Genomic DNA, 25,859 nt, shown 5'->3' with positions numbered 1-25,859 from the left:
GGGAAGAGAGGAGAGGGAATAGAGGAGAGGAGAGGAGAGGAGAGGAGAGGAGAGGAGAGGAGAGGAGAGGAGAGGAGAGGAGAGGAGAGGAGAGGAGAGGAGAGGAGAGGAGAGGAGAGGAGAGGAGAGGGAAGAGAGGAGAGGAGAGGAGAGGGAATAGAGGAGAGGAGAGGGAATAGAGGAGAGGGAACAGAGGAGAGGAGAGGATGGGGAAGAGAGGAGAGGGAATAGAGGAGAGGAGAGGATGGGGAAGAGAGGAGAGGAGAGGATGGGGAAGAGAGGAGATGGAACAGAGGAGAAGAGAGGAGAGGGAACAGAGGAGAGGAGAGGATGGGGAACAGAGGAGAGGAAAGGAGAGGGAATAGAGGAGAGGAGAGGGAACAGAGGAGTGGGAACAGAGGGAAGAGAGGAGAGGGAAGAGAGGAGAGGAGAGGGAACAGAGGGAAGAGAGGAGAGGGAATAGAGGAGAGGAGAGGATGGGGAACAGAGGATAGTAAATAGAGGAGAGGAGAGGATGGGGAACAGAGGAGAGGGAACAGAGGAGAGGAGAGGATGGGGAACAGAGGAGAGGGAACAGAGGAGAGGATGGGGAACAGAGGAGAGAGGATCTGTCTAATTTCCCATTAGGCAATGGGCATCCAGATGTTATTTCAATTTACCAACGTTATTTATTATCCATCAATCTGTCATGATCCAATTGAATGAGCACTTTATGATGGTAGTGATGGTTGCTGGTGGGTATGTGTTTATGTATTTAAGTGTCATAAACCTTTCATCAGTCAACTGCACTACAATTAATATGATGTTATTAGGTTTTATAGTGTGTTGGCTGATTGTCAGCACCAGAGCAAGCATTGGGCACTCAAGTCACCCTGCGTAACTATGACCCTTGCTTAACCAAGACCATGGTTTTGATTGAGCAATTGGCTAGAACACTGCTTTGGCAGTGATTGAAATCTGGGGCGGTATTTGTGTTCCGGAGGCAGCGACTTAGACCGCTAGACCACCCTAGGTTACTCAGTTACATATCAATGTGTGTATTTCTGGATTCTCCTCTCAGGTTGATGGTGATGTGTGTATTTCTGGATTCTCCTCTCTGGTTGATGGTGATGTGTGTATTTCTGGATTGTCCTCTCTGGTTGATGGTGATGTGTGTATTTCTGGATTCTCCTCTCAGGTTGATGGTGATGTGTGTATTTCTGGATTCTCCTCTCTGGTTGATGGTGATGTGTGTATTTCTGGATTCTCCTCTCAGGTTGATGGTGATGTGTGTATTTCTGGATTCTCCTCTCTGGTTGATGGTGATGTGTGTATTTCTGGATTCTCCTCTCAGGTTGATGGTGATGTGTGTATTTCTGGATTCTCCTCTCAGGTTGATGGTGATGTGTGTATTTCTGGATTGTCCTCTCAGGTTGATGGTGTTCGGTCCTCTGGCAGTCTCTATGGGGGTGCCACAGGGTTCAATCCTCGGGCCGACTCTTTTCTCTGTGTATATCAATGATGTTGCTCTTGCTGCGGGCGATTCCCTGATCCACCTCTACGCAGACGACACCATTCTATATACTTCCGGCCCGTCCTTGGACACTGTGCTATCTAACCTCCAAACGAGCTTCAATGCCATACAACACTCCTTCCGTGGCCTCCAACTGCTCTTAAACGCTAGTAAAACCAAATGCATGCTTTTCAACCGTTCGCTGCCTGCACCTGCACGCCTGACCAGCATCACCACCCTGGATGGTTCCGACCTTGAATATGTGGACATCTATAAGTACCTAGGTGTCTGGCTAGACTGTAAACTCTCCTTCCAGACTCATATCAAACATCTCCAATCGAAAATCAAATCAAGAGTCGGCTTTCTATTCCGCAACAAAGCCTCCTTCACTCACGCCGCCAAACTTACCCTAGTAAAACTGACTATCCTACCAATCCTCGACTTCGGCGATGTCATCTACAAAATTGCTTCCAACACTCTACTCAGCAAACTGGATGCAGTTTATCACGGTGCCATCCGTTTTGTCACCAAAGCACCTTACACCACCCACCACTGCGACTTGTATGCTCTAGTCGGCTGGCCCTCGCTACATATTCGTCGCCAGACCCACTGGCTCCAGGTCATCTACAAGTCCATGCTAGGTAAAGCTCCGCCTTATCTCAGTTCACTGGTCACGATGGCAACACCCATCCGTAGCACGCGCACCAGCAGGTGCATCTCACTGATCATCCCTAAAGCCAACACCTCATTTGGCCGCCTTTCGTTCCAGTTCTCTGCTGCCTGTGACTGGAACGAATTGCAAAAATCGCTGAAGTTGGAGACTTTTATCTCCCTCACCAACTTCAAACATCTGCTATCTGAGCAGCTAACCGATCGCTGCAGCTGTACATAGTCTATCGGTAAATAGCCCACCCAATTTTACCTACCTCATCCCCATACTGTTTTTATTTATTTACTTTTCTGCTCTTTTGCACACCAATATCTCTACCTGTACATGACCATCTGATCCTTTATCACTCCAGTGTTAATCTGCAAAATTGTAATTATTCGCCTACCTCCTCATGCCTTCTGCACACAATGTATATAGACTCCCCTTTTTTTTCCTACTGTGTTATTGACTTGTTAATTGTTTACTCCATGTGTAACTCTGTGTTGTCTGTTCACACTGCTATGCTTTATCTTGGACAGGTCGCAGTTGCAAATGAGAACTTGTTCTCAACTAGCCTACCTGGTTAAATAAAGGTGTTCTCAACTAGCCTACCTGGTTAAATAAAGGTGAAATAAAATAAAATAAAAAATAAAATATAGGATTGAAAAAATAAATATAGGAATAAAAATAGGATTGTCCTCTCAGGTTGATGGTGATGTGTGTATTTCTGGATTCTCCTCTCTGGTTGATGGTGATGTGTGTATTTCTGGATTGTCCTCTCAGGTTGATGGTGATGTGTGTATTTCTGGATTCTCCTCTCTGGTTGATGGTGATGTGTGTATTTCTGGATTGTCCTCTCAGGTTGATGGTGATGTGTGTATTTCTGGATTGTCCTCTCAGGTTAACAGGGGCGGCAGAGGACAAGCGCTGGTACCTGGCGGTGATGTGTGCCACCCTGTTCTTCTACAGCATCGCCACCATGGCCTTCACCTTCATGTATAAGTACTACACCCACCCCACCGCCTGCCAGTCCAACAAGGTCCTGCTGTGGACCAACCTGACCCTGTGTGGCATCATGTCCTTCATCGCCGTCACGCCCTGTGTACAGCAGAGTGAGCAGTCGCACGCACACACACATTCTGGCTCTCTCTCACACACATATATGCATGTACAAACACACACAAAGATGTGGACACACTAATGCACATGGCATACACATACACACACACTCCCTTTCTCTCGAATGGACGCACGCACGTGAACACACACTCATGGTACTATTTCATCAGGATGTCTTATAGCCCCGTAAAGGGTTAGTACAGACACAAACCCATGGTGTCATCCAGTAAGCGCTTAAAGCTGACAGCAGCCTGGAAGACCACCACCAATGTGAAACAGGCAGTGTGTCTGTCCTCCAGTACTTAGCAGGGAACACTGAGCCAACATCCATGTGTGGATGATGCCATATAATCTAACCTGTCATCTCTCCTACTGCTCTCTATCATTGTTCAGACAGAACTGTGTTAGGGGACCTCTGTCTATACATGCCAGGGTTTTACCAGGATGTTTTTACCATGTATTGAATGTCATGCCGATTTCTCCACCTGGCCTCCCACTTTGTGTGTGTGTTTGTCCATTTGTGTGTGTGTGTGTGAGAGCTCATAAGTGTGTGTGTTCTTAGTTCTCAAGCTCTCCTCTCGCTCTCTGTCTACAGAACAGCCCCGTTCAGGGCTCCTGCAGGCTTCCATCATCAGCTGCTACGTCATGTATCTCACCTTGTCTGCCCTGTCCAGCCGGCCCCCAGAGAAAAGTAGGGCACACTAGCCTTTTCCCTATGGGAAATGGGCATTGTTGAAGTCAGAAGTTTACATACACCTTAGACAAATACATTTAAACTCACGTTTTTCCACAATTCCTGACATTTAATCCTAGTAAGAATGACCTGTCTTAGGTCAGTTAGGATCACCACTTTATTTTTAGAATGTGAAATAATGTGAATGTGAATAATAGTAGAGAATGATTTCAGCTTTTATTTCTTTCATCACATTCCCAGTGGGTCAGAAGTTTACATACACTCAATTAGTAGTTGGTAGCATTGCCTTTAAATTGCTTAACTTAAGTCAAACGTTTCGGGTAGCCTTCCACAAGCTTCCCACAATAAGTTGGGTGAATTTTGGCCCATTCCTCCTGACAGAGCTGGTGTAACTGAGTCAGGTTTGCAGGCCTCCTTGCTTGTACACACTTTTTCAGTTCTGCCCACAAATTTTCTATGGGATTGAGGTCAGGGCTTTGTGATGGCCACTCCAATACTTTGACTTTGTGGTCCTTAAGCCATTTTGCCACAACTTTGGAAGTATGCTTGGGGTCATTGTCCATTTGGAAGACCCATTTGCGACCAAGCTTTAACTTCCTGACTGATGTCTTGAGATGTTGCTTCAATATATCCACATAATTTCCCCTCCTCATGATGCCATCTATTTTGTGAAGTGCACCAGTCCATCCTGCAGCAAAGCACCCCACAACATGATGCTGCCACCCCCGTGCTTCAAGGTTGGGATGGTTCTTCAGCTTGCAAGCCTCCCTCTTTTTCCTCCAAACATAACAATGGTAATTATGGACAAACAGTTCTATTTTTGTTTCATTAGACCAGAGGACATTTCTCCAAAAAGTACGATCTTTGTCCCCATGTGCAGTTGCAAACCGTGGTCTGGCTTTTGTACCTATTCCCTCCAGCATCTTCACAAGGTCCTTTGCTGTTGTTGTGGGATATATTTGTACTTTTTGCACCAAAGTACATTCATCTCTAGGAGACAGAACTCGTCTCCTTCCTGAGCGGTATGATGGCTGCGTGGTCCCATGGTGTTTATACTTGCACACTGTTGTTTGTACAGATGAACGTGGTACCTTCAGGCGTTTGTAAATTGCTCCCAAGGATGAACCAGACTTGTGGAGGTCTAAAACAAAATGTGGAAGGTTTGGCTGATTTCTTTTGATTTTTCCAGAATGTCAAGCAAAAAGGCACTGAGTTTGAAGGTAGGCCTTGAAATACATCCACAGGTACATCTCCAATTGACTCAAATTATGTCAATTAACCTATCAGAAGTTTCTAAAGCCAGAATTTTCTGGAATGTTCCAAGCACAGTCAACTTAGTGTATGTAAACTTCTGACCCACTAGAATTGTAATACAGTGAATTATAAGTGAAATAATCTGTCTGTAAACAAAATTGTTGGAAAAATGACTTGTGCCATGCACAAAGTAGATGTCCTGACCGACTCGCCAAAACTAGTTTGTTAACAAGAAATGTGTGGAGTGGTTGAAAAACGAGTTTTAATGACTCCAACCTAAGTGTATGTAAACTTCCGACTTCAACTGTACTTGCATGGATGCACGTGTGTGAGCAGGCACACACACACACACACACACACACACATCCTGTCCGACCCCTCACCACACACACTCACCTGAGTCACTTCTGACATCATGTGCACTTCAGTCACCTCTACTGCACCACAAACAACTCAATCACATTGAATCACAGCAATGCCCAAGCACACATTCACTCCAAGACAAGGTCTCTGTACATCCGACACACTATGTGCTGCTACATGTTGTTCTTAGTGGAGACAGTATGCTGTAGGGAGGTGAAGAGGCTTTTTGACATTCCTGATGGATCTAATGACAACATAACACAGTAATGCTGCCTGACAGTATCATTACACACTCTTACACACCTTGTCTTGGTGAACAAGTAGTCCCTGTCCGTCTGTCTCAGTCAGTCAGTCAGTTTTTCAATGGAAACTAGTGGCTACAGTATGAAATAGTCCGTTATTCTGAAAGCATTTAAAAGGTTTTGCTGAACAGTTACTCTGACATGATCAGGTAACATTTAAAAGGTTTTGCTGAACAGTTACTCTGACATGATCAGGTAACATTTAAAAGGTTTTGCTGAACAGTTACTCTGACATGATCAGGTAACATTTAAAAGGTTTTGCTGAACAGTTACTCTGACATGATCAGGTAACATTTTAAAGGTTTTGCTGAACAGTTACTCTGACATGATCAGGTAACATTTAAAAGGTTTTGCTGAACAGTTACTCTGACATGATCAGGTAACATTTAAAAGGTTTTGCTGAACAATTACTCTGACATGATCAGGTAACATTTAAAAGGTTTTGCTGAACAGTTACTCTGACATGATCAGGTAACATTTCAAAGGTTTTGCTGAACAGTTACTCTGACATGATCAGGTAACATTTCAAAGGTTTTGCTGAACAGTTACTCTGACATGATCAGGTAACATTTCAAAGGTTTTGCTGAACAGTTACTCTGACATGATCAGGTAACATTTCAAAACATCAAATGGGATAAAATAATCAACCAACCAACCTATCAATCAAATATCATTTTTATTGTGTTTGAATGGTTTTGTTAATTGTGCATACTGTAACTGGGTAAAGTTCACCATGTCAAATACTTTATCAACCTGCCATTACTGTGGTGATAAAGTAAAGGAGTTTCAACACAAAATACCAGGAGACAGAGTGAGAGATTTGATTAGGATCTCTTTTCGTCCACAATGTATAATACAATCACATTTTTACATATAACAAACTGTTACAAACAGCAGACATAATACCCTGCCTTACTGACCAGATAAATACTCAGTCTGAAAAGATTGGTTCCTTCATCTACCATGGTCCTGCACAACCTTCCAATTTATTATATTTAAATGGTTCTAAAGTATTGTTTGAATGTATACTGTATATTGAAAGGTTTCTGGTCTGCTCAGATAAGAGAAAGATTAATTACTGGGATGATAAAGTAGGGGGTCTATTTTTTTTGTCGTAGAGCTCCTGTCAGCTTCACCAGGCCAGAGGTTCTCCACAGTGAGAGAGGCACTGTGACCCCTCTGAATCCTTGTACATTTTCTCGTGATGCATCCAATACTCCAACCCAGTGTTTCTGAATCTGTATCCAATCTAGTCTCAAGCTGTGATTCATAAGGTATGAGATTCAGATGGAACCGACCTGTGGCTCCCACCGATACCGTCATCATGTGCTTAGTTCAATAACTCCATGTGAACGGATGGATGTGGATGTCAGTGCGTTACGTCAGATGAGTGATGGAGCAGCACAGTAACTGTACTCTACCTACCTGACCTCTCCACCAGCTCACTGCCATTCCAAACTGACTCCCCCAATTGCCCCTTATCTCTTGCAACCTTCCCCATCCTCCCCCAGCCACCTACTACTCCAAACAACCTGGCCCCTCAAACTTTCATTCCAATTCAGATTGCTTTATAATGCAGTACGGTACATTTAGCAAATATTGTTTCTGACTCCTATGCTTCCACCTGCCTCTGCTAATTCCCCCTGGTTTTTCACAACCTCCTCCAGCCCCCGACTGAGTCTCCAAACACAACCCCCAGGGAGTCCAACAGTCATCTTTCTCATTCCTCTCTTTCTGGATTTATGAGTCCCTTCAGACATCCAGCTATTTCCTCTCCCTCTCATCTTTCTCTTTTTAAACATTCTCTCTTCCTTTCTCTCTATTTAACTATGTATCTTTCTCCCGCTCTCCTTCTCACAAGCCATGCTTCTATCATATAACGGTGATTTGCTGTGACATTGCAACGTGATATTGCTTTGAGAATATGTACATAACATTGTTTTGAAAAGGAATGTCTGTTCCACCCATTCTGATTTGTACATTCTTTGTACCTGCTAGTTGTTTTGCGTGGAGGCAAGGGTACGTGCTGTCCCGGGGCAGTACAGGGCGATGCTGCAACTTGTTGAGGAAATCAGCACTGTGTATAAAAACATCTGTTCAACACATACACTCACACTAAACATCCCCAGTAAGGATAGTGTTTTAAATAGTCATTTACACTGGAGAGTGTGTGTGTGTGTGTGTGTGTGTGTGTGTGTGTGTGTGTGTGTGTGTGTGTGTGTGTGTGTGTGTGTGTGTGTACGCATGCATGTATATGTGTGGGCCCTGTTCAGAAGCAGTGCACTATAAAGGGAATAGGGTGCCATTTGGGAGTGGTCCTCCCTCCTGTCCTGTTCAGTCATGTTTGTCTGTTCAGTTTCCCTCTGGCTCAGTCTGCTGGGTGACCTCATCAAGCACACAGGCACACAGACACACATCCCTGTGTTTCTATGTGGAGGAATTAGTCTGGAGTGGGACTGAAAACACACAACACTGGGAGCAGGACAGGTCCCCTCTCCCCTGCGGTGGCCTGGTGTGTGTGTGTACAGTAAGCAACCCTGTAATTGTTTTCACTGAACCCAAGGCATCTGTTCTCTTGGTCACAACACACAGGAATCCACTCTGGAATCCACAGCTATGGCCACCTGGGGGAGGGAGACAGAGCGAGAGACACATACACACACACACACACACACACACAGAGAGAGACACACACACACACAGAGAGAGACACACACACACACACAGATATGCTTATCATAACACAGTAATAGTGTTAGTTTGCATCTCACACAAAATAACCAATGTTTGACAGTCTGTTTAGTCTTACGCACAGACAGAGACTCAGCGGCCCCTCTACTTTTATTTTTCCAATTGTCCCAGGGATAGACACGAGGCAAAGAAAACAATGTCCGGTCAAGTATATTGTTATTATTGCACTTACTTACCTCCAGGGATGTTTTCTTGTCCTGCCTTGGCTATTATTGTATTGTAGTATTGTACATGTTATAAATGTGTAATATTAGAGTAATAATATATTGAATGATGTATTGTGTTGTTAAGGGTGTAGGCTGTTAGGTTTGGTTGTGATGTAATTGTTTTAATACTGTTCGAACCCCAGGAAGATTAGCTGTTGCCTCAGCTAATGGGGATCCTCAGAAATATCAAAACAACTATACAACACTGGGCCTCCGTAATCTGACATTCTGAATCAGAGCCCCTATTCATTTATCATCTTAGAGAAGGAGTGCTGATCTACGATCAGTTTTGTATTTTAGATCATAATGAAAAAGATATGGACAGGGGGGACCTGATCCTAGATCAGCACTCATACTCTGAGGTGAGTATAGCCCCAGGCGATTAGAGAAAAGTGGAGGCTGGTGACTTGAAAAATGGAAGAGGATGGGAGACCCATGGTATAGGTGCAGAACGCAGAGACGTCAAAGTGTGTTTCAAAAATGGTCAAAGAGTAATTATGTTAACCTAAAGCATTTAATAAAGACATGTATAGTACAATGAGAGGGCTACTTACACAGTGTTGGAAAGGGATCACAGCAGTGATTGAATGAGGGTATGAGGCATCAGTTGAGGTGTTCAGAGGCTTGACTTCAGGACAGGATTTGACTAGAAAGACAAAAAACAATAACACAATGCAGAGTTAGACAAAAGAGCTAAGGAGTTAGTCCAAGCAAGCAGTAAAATCATTGATGTGTAATAATGTGATTGTTTGTGTGTATGTGTGATTGACTCTACATACAGTAATGAGAGAAAATTGATAGGGGTACTCACAGTGCTTGGAAAGGAAACATTCAATTTATCCCCTGGGACCCAGAGTTTTTCCTTATCTGTTAACCTAACCAGGACAACTCTGGACCCTATAAAGTTATGAGTGATTATTCAGCTGTAAAATGGTTTTATAAGGGCTATGATGGGACCAGTTGTAGTGAGGTGCGTACTGGTGGCAGAGAAGTCAGGCGCAGGAGAGAGAGAACTGATTTACAACAGTGTCCTTTAATATCCATAAACCACCGTCAACAGAACACAATAAATGGGTCAAACAAAACCTGGTAAATACCAGCATACCGTGCTAAAGCACTACCAGAAACAATTACCGACAAGGACATGAGGGGGAACAGAGGGTTAAATACACAACATGTAATTGATGGAATTGGAACCAGGTGTGATGGAAGACAAGACAAAACCAATAGAAAATGAAAAGTGGATCAGCGATGGCTAGAAGGTCGGTGACTTCGACGCCGCCCGAACAAGGAGAGGGACCAACTTCGGCGGAAGTCGTGACAGTACTCCCCCCCTTGACGTGGCTCCAGCAGCGCGTCGACACCGGCCTCGGGGACGACCCGGAGGTCGAGGCGCAGGGCGACCTGGGCGAAGACGGTGGAACTCCTGCAGCATTGAAGGGTCCAACATGTCCTCGACCGGAACCCAGCACCTCTCCTCCAGACCGTACCCCTCCCACTCCACGAGATACTGAAGGCCCCTCGCCCGACGCCTCGAATCCAGTATGGAGCGAACGGAGTACGCTGGGGCCCCCCGATGTCTAGAGGGGGTGGAGGAACCTCCCGCACCTCAGACTCCTGGAGCGGGCCAGCCACCACCAGCCTGAGGAGAGACACATGGAACGAGAGGTTAATACGGTAATCGGGTGGAAGCTGTAACCTATAACAAACCTCATTCACTCTCCTCAGGACTTTAAATGGCCCCACAAACCGCGGCCCCAGCGTCCAGGCAGGGCAGGCGGAGGGGCAGGTTTCGGGTCGCAGGTTTTGCGATGGCGATCTGCGTTCACCTTTTGGCACGTCACGGCCTGCTGAAGGTGAACACGGACAGCTTCCCATGTCTCTTCCGCGCGCCTGAACCAGTCGTCCACCGCAGGAACCTCGGTCTGACTCTGATGCCAAGGCGCCAGAACCGGCTGGTACCCCAGTACGCACTGGAAGGGAGAGAGGTTAGTGGATGAGTGGCGAAGCGAGTTCTGTGACAATCTCGACCCAGGGCACGAACGCTGCCCACTCCCCTGGGCAGAAACCTGCCCACATCCTGGTTCACTCTCTCCACCTGCCCATTACTCTTGGTGTGAAACCCTGAAGTAAGGCTGATCGAGACCCCCAGACGTTCCATGAACGCCTTCTAGACCCTAGTCGTGAACTGGGGACCCCGATCAGACACTATATCCTCAGGCACCCAGTAGTGCCGGAAGACGTGTGTAAACAAGGCCTCCGCAGTCTGTAGGGCCGTAGGGAGACCGGCCAGAGGGAGGAGACGACAGGACTTAGAGAAACGATCCACAATGACCAGGATCGCGGTGTTAGGTGACGTACAGACGCCCAGCGGGACACTGGACGGGGGCGGGCTCTGCACGTAACACCTGCTCAATGTCCGTGTCCAGCTCCCACACTACCGGCGCCACCAGGCAGGAGGCGGGGAGTATGGGAGTGGGATCCATGGGCCGCTCCTCTGTGTCATACAGCCGGGACAATGCGTCTGCCTTCACGTTCCGAGAGCCTGGTCTGTAGGAAAGGGTAAACACAAAACGGGTAAAAACATGGCCCACCTTGCCTGGCGAGGGTTCAGTCTCCTAGCTGCCCAGATGTACTCCAGATTGCGGTGGTCAGTCCAGATGAGAAAAGGCTGTCTAGCCCCTTCAAGCCAATGTCTCCACACCTTCAAGGCCTTGACGACAGCCAACAGCTCCCGGTCCCCCACGTCATAATTTCGCTCCCCCGGGCTGAGCTTCTTCGAGAAGAAGGCACAGGGGCGGAGCTTCGGTGGCGTACCCGAGTGCTGAGAGAGCACAGCGCCTATCCCAGCCTCGGACGTGTCCACCCCCACTATGAACACCAAAGAGGGATCCGGATAGGCCAGCACGGGAGCCGAGGTAAACAGAGCTCTCAGGTAGCTAAAAGCCCTGTCCGCCTCAGCCGACCACTGCAAGCGTACCGGACCCCCCTTCAGCAGTGAGGTACTGGGAGCCGCTACCTGACCAAAACCTCTGATAAACCTCCGGTAGAAGTTGGCAAACCCTAAGAACCGCTGCGCCTCCTTTACCGTGGTGGGAGTCGGCCAATTACACATGGATGAAATGCGGTCACTCTCCATCCCCACCCCTGAGGTGGAAATGCGATACCCTAGGAAGGAGACGGACTGTTGGAAGAACAGGCATTTCACAGCCTTGACGTACAGGCAACCAAGCACCCTGCGCACCAGGGACACATGCTCAGCGCGTGTAGCGGAGTATATTAGAATGTCATCTATATACACCACTACACCCTTCCCGTGCTGGTCCCTGAAAATCGAGTCTACAAAGGCTTGGAAGACTGATGGCGCATTCATCAACCCGTACGGCATGACAAGGTACTCATAGTGACCTGAGGTGGTACTGAAAGCCGTCTTCCACTCGTCTCCCTCCCCGATACTAACCAGGTTGTAAGCGCTCCTGAGATCTAGTTTTTTGAAGAAGCGCCCCGTGCATTGACTCAATTGCTGTGGCTATGAGCAGTAGCGGGTAACTATACCTCACAGTGATCTGATTCAGACCCCAATAGTCAATACACGGGTGCAGACCTCCCTCCTACTTCACAAAAAAGAAACTCGAGGAGGCGGCGGAAGTGGAGGACCGAATGTACCCCTGACGCAGGGATTCGGAGATATATGTTTCCATAGCCTCCGTCTCCGCCTGTGAGATGGGATACACGTGACTCCTGGGAAGTGCAGCGTCTACCAGGAGATATATCGCACAATCTCCTTGTGACCCCCCTGCGTCACTATGCTCAAAGGAGCGGTGACCTCCCTAATCAACCCTGACCCTAATGGTCGACTAAGGCGTGAAAGGGGAAGGGCACAGCCACGGGAACAATGGGGATCTCTAAACTATGGCTAACGCGCGATCAATAAAATTCCCAGCCGCGCCTGAATCGACAAGGGCCTTATGCTGGGAATACGGGGAAACTCAGGGAAAGTGACACACACAAACATATGTGCAACAGAGGGCTGGACAGGATGGACAGGTCCACCAGCTGGTCAAACGTGAGGGTGGTGTCTCTGCAGGCCATCTCCCGACGGACGTCCTCGCGCAGACTGCAGCGGTCATGGTCGATCTGGGCCCTGTCGTTCCATCCTGCGCCAACAGCCAGGGTCCTAAACTCCAGGGCGAACTCCTGGGCGCTCCTCGTCTCCTGCCTCAGATGGAAGAGGCGTTCACCCGCCTCTCTACCCTCGGGCGGGTTGTCGAAGACTGCCCGGAAACGGCGGGTGAACTCCTCAAACTGGTCCAATGCCACATCTCCCTCTCTCCAAATGGCGTTGGCCCACTCCAGGGCTTTCCCGGTGAGGCACGAGACGAAGGCGGACACCCTCTCACGGCCCAATGGAGCCGGGTGGACGGTACCCAGGTATAGGTCCAGTTGTAGAAGGAACCCCTGGCAGTTCGCAGCCTTTCCGTCGTATTCCTGGGGCAGGGAGACACGAATCCCACTGGGACCAGGAGGAAGAGGGGCGTTTAGGGGAGACTTTGGTTGTGCTGGTGGAGGCGCTGGAAGAACTCCCTGTCTCTCCCAGCGGTCCATTGTCTGGACAACGCGGTCCATGGCGGTGCCAAGGTGGTGGAGCATTGCTGCGTGCTCCCGGACACGCTCCTCCACCCATATACCCGGGGTACCTGCTCCTGCTGACTCCATAGTTTTGGTCAGTAATTCTGTAGTGAGGTGCGTACTGGCGGCAGAGAAGTCAGGCGCAGGAGGGCGAAAACTGATTTACAACAGTGTCCTTTAATATCCATAAACCACCTGTCAACAGAACAACACAATAAATGGGTCAAACAAAACCCGGTAAATACCAGCATACCGTGCTAAAGCACTACAAGAAACAATTACCAACTTCGGCGGAAGTCGTGACACCAGTTTTTCCTAATCAGGTCACATGTTTTTTTTTTTATGTCAAACTGCAGCAACCTTATACTTGTTCATATGAATTATATTTAGACTAGATTAGGAGGGGGATTTCCTCTACCCAGACAATTGATAGACAGAACTCACAGGGCTGAGCTTGCGTTACGCATGTTTGCGTTATGACTCACGTCTGTCATCACTATTATGTTGATTGATTCATTCCAGTTCGATCGAAAACGTATAGGCAGCTTTGCCAGCCCAATTTTGAATATAAACCAAATTTGATCACATTCACATTTTCTCCTGACACACAAATGGACTATAAATACATAACATTACCAATTATTTACCTAAACCAGATGAGCAGGGTGCATAGGCTGTATACAGCACCTATTATTAGTACCCTACAGTTAATCAGACTGCAAAATTGTCTCGTTTTCATCCCACACAGCATGTCAGATCTGTCAGTTTAGGTGTATGTAGCCTAGGCTGCTGCAACATTTATGTCATGAGTTTTTACTTGTGTCTGTCTGGAGTGATTATGTGTTATCTTTGCTAAATAAATACCGGAGCAAAGTGGAAACCCTACTTGAGCGCGCTCGAAAATGTTCTGCGTCAAACTCTCTTTCATCTAACTTTTAATGGATGACACGTTGGAAGCTATCAAATCATTCAGAACATCCCAGAAAAAAAGTAGAACGTTCCATATGTTCAGCAAGTAAAGCATCGTAACGTGCAATTACCGCTGCAAGTAGGGTTTCCACTTACCGCTATAGTTGCAATCGTTAGCGGAACTTTCCCTCTCGTCGTGTCCTCTAAAAGCCTATTATTGCATGGCGAAAAACGCAGTGGTGTTGATAAGTCTATTGATAAGCCTATTGTTTTGAGGTGCGTTCGGGAGTCCGCACCTTAGGGGGGGGGGGTTCTGTCACGCCCTGGTCTAAGTATTTTGTGTTTTTTCTTCATGTATTGGGTCAGGCCAGGGTGTGGCATGGAGTTTTTGTATTGTGGTGTGTTTTGTCTTGGGGTTTTGGTGTGTATATATTTGGGATTGTAGCTAGTGGGGTTTTCTAGCAAAGTCTATGGCTGTCTGGAGTGATTCTCAATCAGAGGCAGGTGCTTATCGTTGTCTCTGATTGGGAACCATATTTAGGCAGCCATATTCTTTGAGTTTGTCGTGGGTGATTGTCCTTAGTGTCTTACTTGTACTCTCTGTTAGTTTGCACTAGATAGGCTGTTTTCATTACGTTTATTGTTTTGTAGTGTTTAGTGTTTAGTCGTGTTTACGTTTTGTTTAAATAAATATGGATCGCAATCGACACGCTGCAGTTTGGTCCGACTCTCCTTCATCACCACTAGAAAACCGTAACAGTTGGACTAGTTAACCGTAAGGTTGCAAGATTGAATCCCTGAGCTGACAAGGTAAAAATCTGTTGTTCTGCCCCTGAACAAGGCAGTTAACCCACCGTTCCTAGGCCGTCATTGAAAATAACACTGTGTTCTTAACTGACTTGCCTAGTTAAATAAAGATTAAATAAAGGTGTAAAAAAAAATATTTAAAAAATTAATTAATTAAAAATCGTCAAAATCAGCATCCAAAATTACCGATCTCCGATTGTTATGAGAACTTGAAATCGGCCCTCATTAAATCGGCCATTCCGATTAATCGGTCGACCTCTACTTTTGATACTAATCGGTATTGAACACCCTCACCTTTTCACCCTTCTTTGTGAAACTGATCTCAGGCAGAGGTCGACCCTCAGTTTTAATTAGCACCTTTTCCTTGTACCACAGCGAATTAAAAGGGGTTCTTCATCAAAAATTTAACAAAATTGAAATAAATTGCACAAAACTGGACACAAAAATGATGTTCTAAAACCAAGAAAACAATCTACCTCCTCCGTGTCCTGTAATTTAAAAATCTCCAATAATGTCACCAAGCTCCTCAACACATAGATTCCCACCCTAATGCTTTGTGGCACAAGCCCAATACAACACTCGCTTCATCTGATCCTAATCCTATGATTGGATGACAACATGTCAGTTCATACTTATCAATGTTGATTGGTTGGAGGTCGTCCTCTGGAAGTGGTCAAAATTACCATGCAGGTCTATTGAAGGGGGTGAGGCCTACGTGCCTCCTAGGTTTTGTATTGAGGTCAATATACACAGAAGACAAAAGCAATTAAAAAAAAAAAAATTTAATATATTTTTTTATTTTAATGAAATTTCACAGAGGAGGATGGTCCTCCCCTTCCTCCTCTGAGGAGCCTCCACTGATAGAGAACCACACACTAATATAGGGTCAAACAGACAGGGAGAACCAGACACTACTATAGGGTCATACAGACAGGGAGAACCACACACTACTATAGGGGCATACAGACAGGGAGAACCACCCACTACTATAGGGTCATACAGACAGGGAGAACCACCCACTACTATAGGGTCATACAGACAGGGAGAACCACCCACTACTATAGGGTCATACAGACAGGGAGAACCACCCACTACTATAGGGGCATACAGACAGGGAGAACCACCCACTACTATAGGGGCATATAGACAGGGAGAACCACCCACTACTATAGGGTCATACAGACAGGGAGAACCACCCACTACTATAGGGTCATACAGACAGGGAGAACCACCCACTACTATAGGGGCATACAGACAGGGAGAACCACCCACTACTATAGGGGCATACAGACAGGGAGAACCACCCACTACTATAGGGGCATACAGACAGGGAGAACCACCCACTACTATAGGGGCATACAGACAGGGAGAACCACCCACTACTATAGGGTCATACAGACAGGGAGAACCACCCACTACTATAGGGGCATACAGACAGGGAGAACCACCCACTACTATAGGGTCATACAGACAGGGAGAACCACCCACTACTATAGGGGCATACAGACAGGGAGAACCACCCACTACTATAGGGTCATACAGACAGGGAGAAACACACTTTTCTTTATTCCCTCAGTAAAACCACACAGTTCACTGTTACTAAAGAAAAGCTGGAAACAGAGGATGAAACTTTCTTTGCTCTGCTCCCTCTCTCTGTTTTCCCAGTGGTGTACCAGGGGGTCAATATGACAGTATGTTACCCCAGTGTGGGTCAGGATGGCATCCACAAGGAGACCAACGCGGTGGCCATTATAGGAGCTGCCATCATGTACTGCTGTGTGCTCTTCGCATGGTGAGTGGCACATCACTGGAGGAGTGTGAAATGAATGTCAAAACGTTTTCCCATTGAATCATATGTACAGTCTCTCTACACAGTGATCGAACAATAAGAGCTCTATTCAATCCGAATCGCTGAAGATCAGCGTTACAGCATGATTGAAATTGAAAGACAATTGTCCTGCGTTAGTCGGTAAACACTGCATGTGTTGGCTCAATCGGAAAATACCTTTACATTTATATTGCGCAATCGGTAACACTTCATCGATACAGACTGAACCTAAGTACTTTACTTATTGACTTATTTAGGTTAATTACTTACTAACTTTCTATGTAACAAATGGAGTGCAATTTTGAGGTTATTTTTTGTTTCTGTTTGAAAAAAATACATTGCTTGTCCTAATATTAGTTTACTTCAGTTGCTTATTCAAACAATGCTATATTTTCAGTAACGAAGCATCCTACCTAGCAGAGGTTTTTGGCCCTTTCTGGATGATCAAAGTTTACCGCTATGAGTTCCAGGTAAAGTACGAATTCATATAAAAATATTACTGTGGAGGATCATTCACTGCCAACATGGATAATGGAGGATCAACTCTGTGTTCCTGTGGCTCTGTATACATCTTGTTCTCAGTGGGTTCGTGGCACTTTAATTGGAGAGGATGGGCTCGTAGTAATAGTTGGAGTGGAATCGATGGAATGGTATCAAACACGATGCCATTCCATTCGCTCCGTTCCGGACATTATTATGAGCCGTCCCCCTTCAGCAGTCTTCACTGATCTTGGTATTCATTTGTGATGTGTGAGCGGCATGTTTCCACGCTCCATACATGTGTGGAGAATGTATGGGCATCCTGAGCTCTGCTTACCTCTAGCGGTTTGATACAACTCCTGGAATCGCTCTCTCTCTCTCCGTTTTCCTAGAAAGCCACATGCTGCTTCTGCTGCCCTGACAAAGAGGAAGGTTGGTAGCCTACATGTCAATAAATTCTCAGCAACACTTTATTTGAAGGGTACCTGAATAAGGACTTCGTAACACATTCATGAAACATACATAAAACTAAAATAAGCAGTACATTTATGTTGGCGAAAAAGTAGCGATTGTTGACATAAGCATGAATGTTAATGTAGTGCTTATGAATGTTTATGTAATGAAGTCCTTATGTAGGTACCCATAAAATATATAGTTACGTAGTTATCTTAATCTGGATTCTTCTCCATATTATAAAGATGCCAGTATTAAGGCTGTAGAATAGAAAGTATGTCTAAATAATTTATGTACAGACTAGGTGCTAGCCTATTCTGAGACTGGTGTTATGACATTCAAATAAATCAAAATGATTTAGCACTATTCTTACACCTTCTGGGAAAATAAAATGATTGTGAAAGATAAATTGCATGTTTTCTATATGCTGCTATGGTATTGTCGAGAGCAGCAAGATTCTTTATCACCCTCAGGTGATTGACTTTATATGTTCGGTCTGTGGTGTTTCCAGAGGTGGAGTTTGTGATTGACGAAGATATCAAGGGCTGCCAGAAGGTGATTCACAACGAGAACCAGAGAGTGGCTTACAGCTACTTCTTCTTCCACTTCGTCTTCTTCCTGGCCTCGCTCTACGTCATGATGACCCTAACCAACTGGTTCAGGTCAATATCTCACTCACTGAGCATTGGACACCCCAGCAAACACACAACACAACGTTGTCTCAATGTTGGCGTTACATGAAAATGAAGACACTTTACTTGATGGCTCAATCATAAGGGCTACATAACCCTGTCATAATATAACCCTGTCATAATATAACAGATATCATAAACAGTCATGATAGCTTTCAATGTGCCAGCGCATTTGGCACACTGCTTTTCCAAAGCAAAGCGTTTCACACCGCATCCCAAACGCCTGAGGGTAACAACATCAGTTTGTCAGTAAATGTCTACAACTAACTAGCTATTCATTTAGTACTAGTAGCTGGGATGAGTTAAACATTTTCGGCATAGCTAGTTAGCGATGCATTGCTAACTAGGTAGCTAGAGGACTGCATCTAACTAGTTCACTTGCTGCTGATGTTGAATCATTGCTGGTGAATGTTGATTAAATCTTTGGGGGTTTTAACTGAGATTTGTGATATAGCTAGCTAGTCTCCAGCTAGAAAGGGAAACAGAACATTTGGTTGGGGTCACCTAGCAACAAAAATGTGCACTGACTCAGCGGAGCGCATCAACAGCTCAGCCATTCAAAGTGGAGTGTCTCTCTTCTTTTGGGGGAAATTGCCATGTCGACGCAGAACCAAACTTCATACAGTCATTAAAATACAGTTGTGGGCACTTAAGTTTCAACACTACCATATAGAATCATGTAGCGATAGTTTGCCACAAAAACATGTACAGCGTAAAAAAAAACATTTTAGTTCCCTTAATTGTGGGTAAGATTCTTGTTGACTCACCTCATCCGTTACCTGGGTGTACACAGCAGCTATATTGTGCCATTTCCGTGCTAATCAAAATTCCTCTCCCACCTTTCCTTCCTCCACCTCCAGCTATGAGTCAGCGGTGCTGGAGACCACGTTCACCCACGGCAGCTGGTCCACGTTCTGGGTGAAGATGTCGTCGTGTTGGGCATGCGTGGTACTCTACCTCTGGCTGCTGCTGAGCCCACTCTGCCACTGTGGCTCCGACTCCCACCGCCCGCGACGTTCCCGCATTAAACGCCGCTCAGCCAACTCCTCCAGTCACGTCAGTGTGAGCGTCTGACCTGTGACCTTTGGGCCAGAGCCTGGCTTCTGGGGGTGGAGAACAGGATAGGACAGCTAGCAGGAGAAGATGGACAATTGCCCCCGCTGTGGTACCCTGAAGGTGGAGGGTGGTTTTGATGATGTCCCCTTGCACCCTCAACCGGTCTGCCATATTGAGGTCAGATGTCAGCGGTCAGAGATGAGATGTCATGGGTCAGAGACTCACTCCAGCTAGAAGGACAGACTAACAGACTAACCAGAGGATTAATGATTGAATCTGATGTTCCTCACACAGACCACCTGAACCTCCAAACATGGGACTAACCAGACTGTGCTCTGAAACAGGAACAAAGACCCTATACAGAATCACTACATCCTGCCATCCAAACTGATTTCGCAACATTTCACTAGTTTCACTCGGTAAGTGAAGTATTCAGTCTGGTTTAACCAGGCTAGAACCACTATGGACTACTATGCTGAGACTGCCAAAAGGGAACAAAAAGGATGAGCTCTCGACTCGCGTACGACGGGAGCTGTAGGGAAATGTTGGCTGACTTTTTACTCTTTTTGAATATTTTATTTCTTATAGTAAGGACTGTGTAGCATTTTTAAAATTACAACCAGGGGTAGATTTGTCAGTAGGATCATTCCTTTTCTCAGTGGTTTCAACAACTGAAGGTTTACCTGAATGTTTCGGTGAAAGTTTCCCTGAACGTTTCACACCATTTCTAAAGGTTTACATTAAGATTTTGCACATTAGTGTGTTCATACTGTTTGAATATGTTCGCTCTGGTGTGGAGCTAATGTGAATTATAAAATAAAATATTACTTAACACTTTCGCCAACAGGTATAATGCTATATTACTTGTTATAAGCATGTATGAGCCTTTATAATGCCTTACAATAAGGTCTATTCTGTTTTATGTTGGCCGAGCAAATTTCCAACGGACCTAATGGCTTATATAGTCAGGATCATTATGCGTTGATTACAACACATTATAAGGGGTTCATAGATGTTCATGACAAGTATTTCAATGCATTATATCTGTCGGCTTTAAGTAAAATGTTACCAAATACTCTTATACCAATTATTTATTTCGCAATGCCTTTTTAACATCGTGGGAGTGGTGTATCCATTTCTAAATTGGTTTTTGAAAGGAAAATGTGGTAAAATTGTTTTGGCAGTTAAGTTTTACAAGAAACCCCAGCTACAAGACCCTGACATGTCTGGTTTAAAGGGGCTCTCTGTGATCTGGGGTGTATTTGCTAGGAACAGAATGGAAACAAATGTGCCGAAACGGGAAGAGACCTACCTGGAATTTTCCAATATGAAAGCTTGTTTTTGTATTCACATTTCAAAATGCTTCGCTACGGAGTGCACTAATGAATGCACCCGTGTTTTAGAAGAACCATTGAGGATCGAGAGCCACGTTTCTGTGAAGACTTCTCCACAGTTAATGACCAATAATTTGACTCTGTAAAACCTTTGTGTACGATACTGCATTTAGGTCCTTTTTTAGCTCATTTCATGTTACTATGATAGCAGGTGTGTGAAGTTATTTTTGTAAATACATTTTGTAATGAAACACAGCTTCTGTTGATTAAAGTGTGATATTTTTGTAAGCAAACAAACCCTAAAATCACATTGGATTCCGATTAGTTTCCCAAATTCCATTTTTCCCTTTTGTATTTTTCAGGTTTTCGCTCTCAGAAATTACACTTTTTCTGGTAAGCGTTATGGCGATCGGTTCTCTAATCACATGACATGGCTGGGAAAAAACTATAACCCAGTTTAACTAACAGTTCACACAATTCAAAATGTGCCCCTAACTAGATGGTCGTTTTCAATCAAGAAAAATTGTTTTCGCTCTCAGAAATCACACCTTTTAATTTTTTTTACACATAACAACAAAAATGGATGTTCCAAGTCCACAACAATGCTTGAACCACATCAGGGCACCACTTTTGAGGTCTGTGAAAAATAGAAAATAATTTCAATTTTTGGGTGTAGTTACCCTTTAATGCAACTGTGCACCAGGAAGAGACTGTTTGGTTAGTGTTGTTTCTGTGGCGCTCATATGATTGCAGAATTTGCAAAACAAATGGCCACTGGATTGATGCAAATAATCATATCATTCTGCCAGGTAGGCATAGGCTACTTTGTAGTTAACATTTAATTGAGAAGGTTTTGGGAAAAGCCTTTCTATCTCTACCAGAAGACGTTTATCATTACCATCATTGCTAATGGCTACACAAAGTGTAGACATATGCACGCACACACACACTCCTTTTCCAACTCAGAAAGTATTCTGACTGAACGGAATAGGCTACACACGCTCATTCAAATTCAAATATCTAAACTACAGTTGTTGCGTGTGAAAAGGTTTCACGTACAAAAAATAAAAAGTCAATGTGCATCAGCCTTTCTTCTTTCCCTACTCTCGCTTCGCTTGTTAGATATTAAGCACATTGATAGTTCGCTAGCAAACCTCTCCTGTTGATGTACTTTATCATAGCAGCAGGCTAACAGGAGGCAGCAGCAGTCTAAATGATCAGATCGAAACATGCGATGAGAAGTGATCAAGTGAAATATGAAGCAAGTGAACAGAGACAGCTTCACTCTATCCAATCAGAACAGCAGGATCAACATACAGCCCTCCCTTCTCTTTACAGACAGGCAACTAGCCAGTTGAGGTATGTACACCACCGTGCTGAGGAGGACGACACGCTGTTGCCTTGGCTGCCACCTCTGGAGTAGTAGCTGCTTTCTTGTTCACAATTCTTCATCCACCCTTTTCACCCTCTGCTTTACTTTCCCTGAGAGTGTGAGTATCCATAGCAACGACTTAATGAAGAGACATGAGAGAGCTGTTAGCTGAAGTTAGCCAGCTAATTTTCTCCACTCAACTCAAACAGCAGATACTTCTGTTCTGATTCCAGATTTGAATAGCAGAGAAGTAGAGGAAGATATCAAATGCCCAATGTATCTAACTTGTTGAGAAACTGGTCAGCTGATTTGTCAAAAGTTGCAGTGAATGGAATGTTAGAAGTCTGGAAGTTGATATTGTCACAATGGGATCTTTAGAAATCCCATGGAATTGAATGAAGATGGGAAATAAAATAGTTTCATTTAAAAAAATAATTTTTAAACTATCAAAAAGTTGTATGCAAGCACTCAGCAGGTTTTAAAGTTTGAATGATGTTTCTAGGGTAATCTACTTATACAAACTACACAAAAATGCATATGAGTACAGACCTTGTAAAAGGCCTTGTAAAATGTGGTGTCGGTGGTGTTAAAGAAAGCAATGTGTTGGCAAATTTTTAAAACCTTATAATAAAAAATAACTTGTTACAGCATAGTTAATGTATAGGAATAGACTGCACATAATTCACCAGTCATTCAAATGAAATATGTTTCTTATATTTGTAGCTACTCAGTGCCACACCAATATAAAATACTGAATAATACATATTTTAGTTTCTCACAAAAGTAAATATTCATGTGAATTAGACAATAGGAGACCTAACAAAACAGACTAAGGGAACCTGATTGATTTAAAATTTCAAAACACAGTAACACTTTACATTAACTTGCTCTTATGTCAGTGTAGATTTAAATGCATAGTAATAGTAGTAGAGTTGAGCGGTTTCTGTTACTACACAAGTGAAATAAACTCAACCCCATCACTACGCAATTACAATGCAATTCATGAAGTACTGTGCTATAACATGTAACTACAATGCTACTAGTGTAATTAATGACACGGTTACTACACAGGTATAAGAGCAAATTAATGTAAATTGTTACCCAAAACACATACATCAATAGATAGAAATACATTGATAGATTTAAAAAAAATACTATATTTTAGAAGCAAAACACAAATATAAATGTTATGATCTAGATATTATTTTGCCACATAAATACAATATGGAACGATATGTAGTTTTATACATCTTAGGTATGAGAAGAAAGTAAAGTGTCACATTTATTTTGACATAGAGAGACTGAACTGTTAGCAGTCCTGGGGAGTAGTTCCACTACATTTAATTCAGTTAGTAATTTACCTATATTTTGTAGTAACTACATTCAAATCTTTGTAGTGTCTTTGGTAGTTAATTACTTGTTTTAGCCATGTAGCTATCTACTGGAACTGCCCACTACATTTATTCAACTACCCCTTATTTTTCTCTCTCTCCCTGGCCACTGGGCTAACCCAAAGCACTCACTCTGGCTGTCCCACAGATCTCACTACACTGTTAACATCTGACTCCAGATTGATGTGTTCTTGCAGTCATTTTTCTTAACTGTGTAGTCGATGACATTTCAGATTTAGATATGATAGATTTTTACGAAGTAGTTTGGATGTAGTGAACTACTTTTTCAAAGTAACTATTAAAGTCAACTATATTTTTCTTTAGGGTAGCGTAATGGTTCTATTCAATCAGATCCGCTTTAGCCGACATCCGCATAGCAGTTGTTCAGGCAGTGTCGGAGGTGGAACTGCGTTAGAGCAGATCCTGGCATTATACCTGAAGCGGACATTGCTATTGGCTGCACGGAGTCGCATTAAGTGAAATCTCATGCGAGCCTTATTTACAAGTTCGAAACACGGAATATGAGATGTGATCTACACCTCGATTCAGCTGATAGAAATCCTCATTATTTTCTTTAGGCTAATGATATTCAATTTGAGAGTCATTATTTCTATATAGCCTACACTTTGTCATTCTGAATATCTAACTTGAGTGATAATGATGAAGAGTAGCTCTTCACCAATTTGACAGCTCCAACACAGTTACATCTCCGGCACCGTCAAAACATCAGCTATGCAGGTGTCTGCTATCGCCGGTTAACGCTTGATCTGATTGAATCTAGGCCGAAGTGTAGCTTAACCTCTTCCAGTGTGAAGTAATTGATACAAGCTATAAACTATATTTTCAGAGTAGCTTCCCCAACACTGCCTGTTAGTAACCCAGGCAGATAGTTATAGTCAGTTATCTAGTTAGCAAAGGGAACAAAACAAAACACAAATTCTTGGCCATTGAAGTGGATATATTCTTCTCTTTGGTAAGTTTTAAAGGTGGGTGATAACATCCACCTAAAGTGCTATACTTTGTGAGCTGGTCAGCTTTTGCATTGCTCTTTGAGGGCTTTGCCTTCTTATCACGCTGACTGGCAGATCTACTGGGTCACCCTGAGTATAGTCTCTTCCCAGAGTTCAACTAGTGTTTGCCTCCGCCATTTTCAGTTCCCCCATTTTGGAATTCTAGTGGTTCTGTTGCTCTCTGTGTGTCTTTTGAAGGGCCAGAGGCAGGAAGTTGTTGCGTAGGGGTGTACGGGATTTTAATGTCACACACAGACACACACATGCAGCCCCATTATTTGTCTGATTCACCATCAGAAGTGCTCAGTCTTGAGGAGTGTTAAGGAGTCATGACAGTCAAAGTATGTGTGCATCTAGGTGTGCACGTGTATACTGTACATCTCTATGTCTAGGCATAGCCGCCTCTCAGTTCCGCAGGTGGCCTGGGCCCTCTGTTACTACACAGATCCTCCAGGGGGCGCAACAGAGCGTCCTCTCTAGGTTTATAGGGTATTGCGTAGCTGTCCTCCTCCATTAGTATCCGGTTCAACGTCTGCTCGTTGTTAATGTGGCGACGCACCATCAGTACGTACTGGCGCCCTTCCTCCAGAGAGGGGCAGTCACACACGTTGGGCACCCACAGGAACTCGCGGTGCTCCAGGCGGAAGCGATTGTGGTAGGTGTGGATGATCTGGACATCGTAGCGCGTCTCCTCGCCCCGGTACAGCTTGCTCATGACTTTGGCACGGAACACTGACAACCAATGAAAGACATTATGCTAACACTTTACATAAAGGCAACAGGTATAATGCATTAAAACTTGTTATAACTTACAAGCATGTATGTGCCCTTACAATGTTTTATAATAAGGTTTGTTGTGCCATGCTTGTTTTTCCATGCTGCGATTTTTCAACTGACTTAAAATGTCTGTTTAAGTTTCACCGAATTACATTCGTTCCTTACTTTAAAAAACTATTCAAGTGAGATGTCAACTTGCACCACTATCACCTGATGTTGTAAACTCAAACCCAGCTGTAAACTGGGTCATGTGAATTTAAAGCACACAAGGGTGTTTGAACCGCTAACTTT

The 25,859-nt window shown here is 44.4% G+C and overlaps 2 protein-coding genes and 1 long non-coding RNA gene across 3 annotated transcripts in view; 1 reads left to right on the top strand and 2 right to left on the bottom strand.

Annotated features, from left to right (window-relative positions):
- Positions 1–24,266, top strand: part of serinc4 (serine incorporator 4) — a 55,862-nt gene extending 31,596 nt beyond the window's left edge. Inside the window, exons 6-12 of the mRNA XM_031812425.1 lie at positions 3,042–3,253; positions 3,856–3,951; positions 16,841–16,967; positions 17,401–17,473; positions 17,876–17,915; positions 18,448–18,598; positions 19,489–24,266. Of these exons, the coding sequence (XP_031668285.1) occupies positions 3,042–3,253; positions 3,856–3,951; positions 16,841–16,967; positions 17,401–17,473; positions 17,876–17,915; positions 18,448–18,598; positions 19,489–19,702 (913 nt within the window). The 3' untranslated portion in view covers positions 19,703–24,266. The remainder of the gene's footprint in view (positions 1–3,041; positions 3,254–3,855; positions 3,952–16,840; positions 16,968–17,400; positions 17,474–17,875; positions 17,916–18,447; positions 18,599–19,488) is intronic.
- LOC116359587 (uncharacterized) lies at positions 9,845–10,942 on the bottom strand. Its single transcript, XR_004206703.1, has 2 exons — positions 10,660–10,942; positions 9,845–10,472 (listed from the first exon to the last, which is right to left on the bottom strand). It is a non-coding gene; the product is annotated as an uncharacterized LOC116359587 (long non-coding RNA).
- adamtsl5 (ADAMTS like 5) overlaps positions 21,545–25,859 on the bottom strand; it is a 74,528-nt gene continuing 70,213 nt past the window's right edge. The window contains 1 exon segment of the mRNA XM_031812423.1: positions 21,545–25,523. Within this exon segment, the coding sequence (XP_031668283.1) occupies positions 25,180–25,523 (344 nt within the window). The 3' untranslated portion in view covers positions 21,545–25,179.

Source organism: Oncorhynchus kisutch, unplaced genomic scaffold, assembly GCF_002021735.2.
Source record: "Oncorhynchus kisutch isolate 150728-3 unplaced genomic scaffold, Okis_V2 Okis03b-Okis08b_hom, whole genome shotgun sequence".
Lineage (NCBI taxonomy): Eukaryota > Metazoa > Chordata > Actinopteri > Salmoniformes > Salmonidae > Oncorhynchus > Oncorhynchus kisutch.
This window is presented reverse-complemented; position numbering and strand designations above follow the sequence as displayed.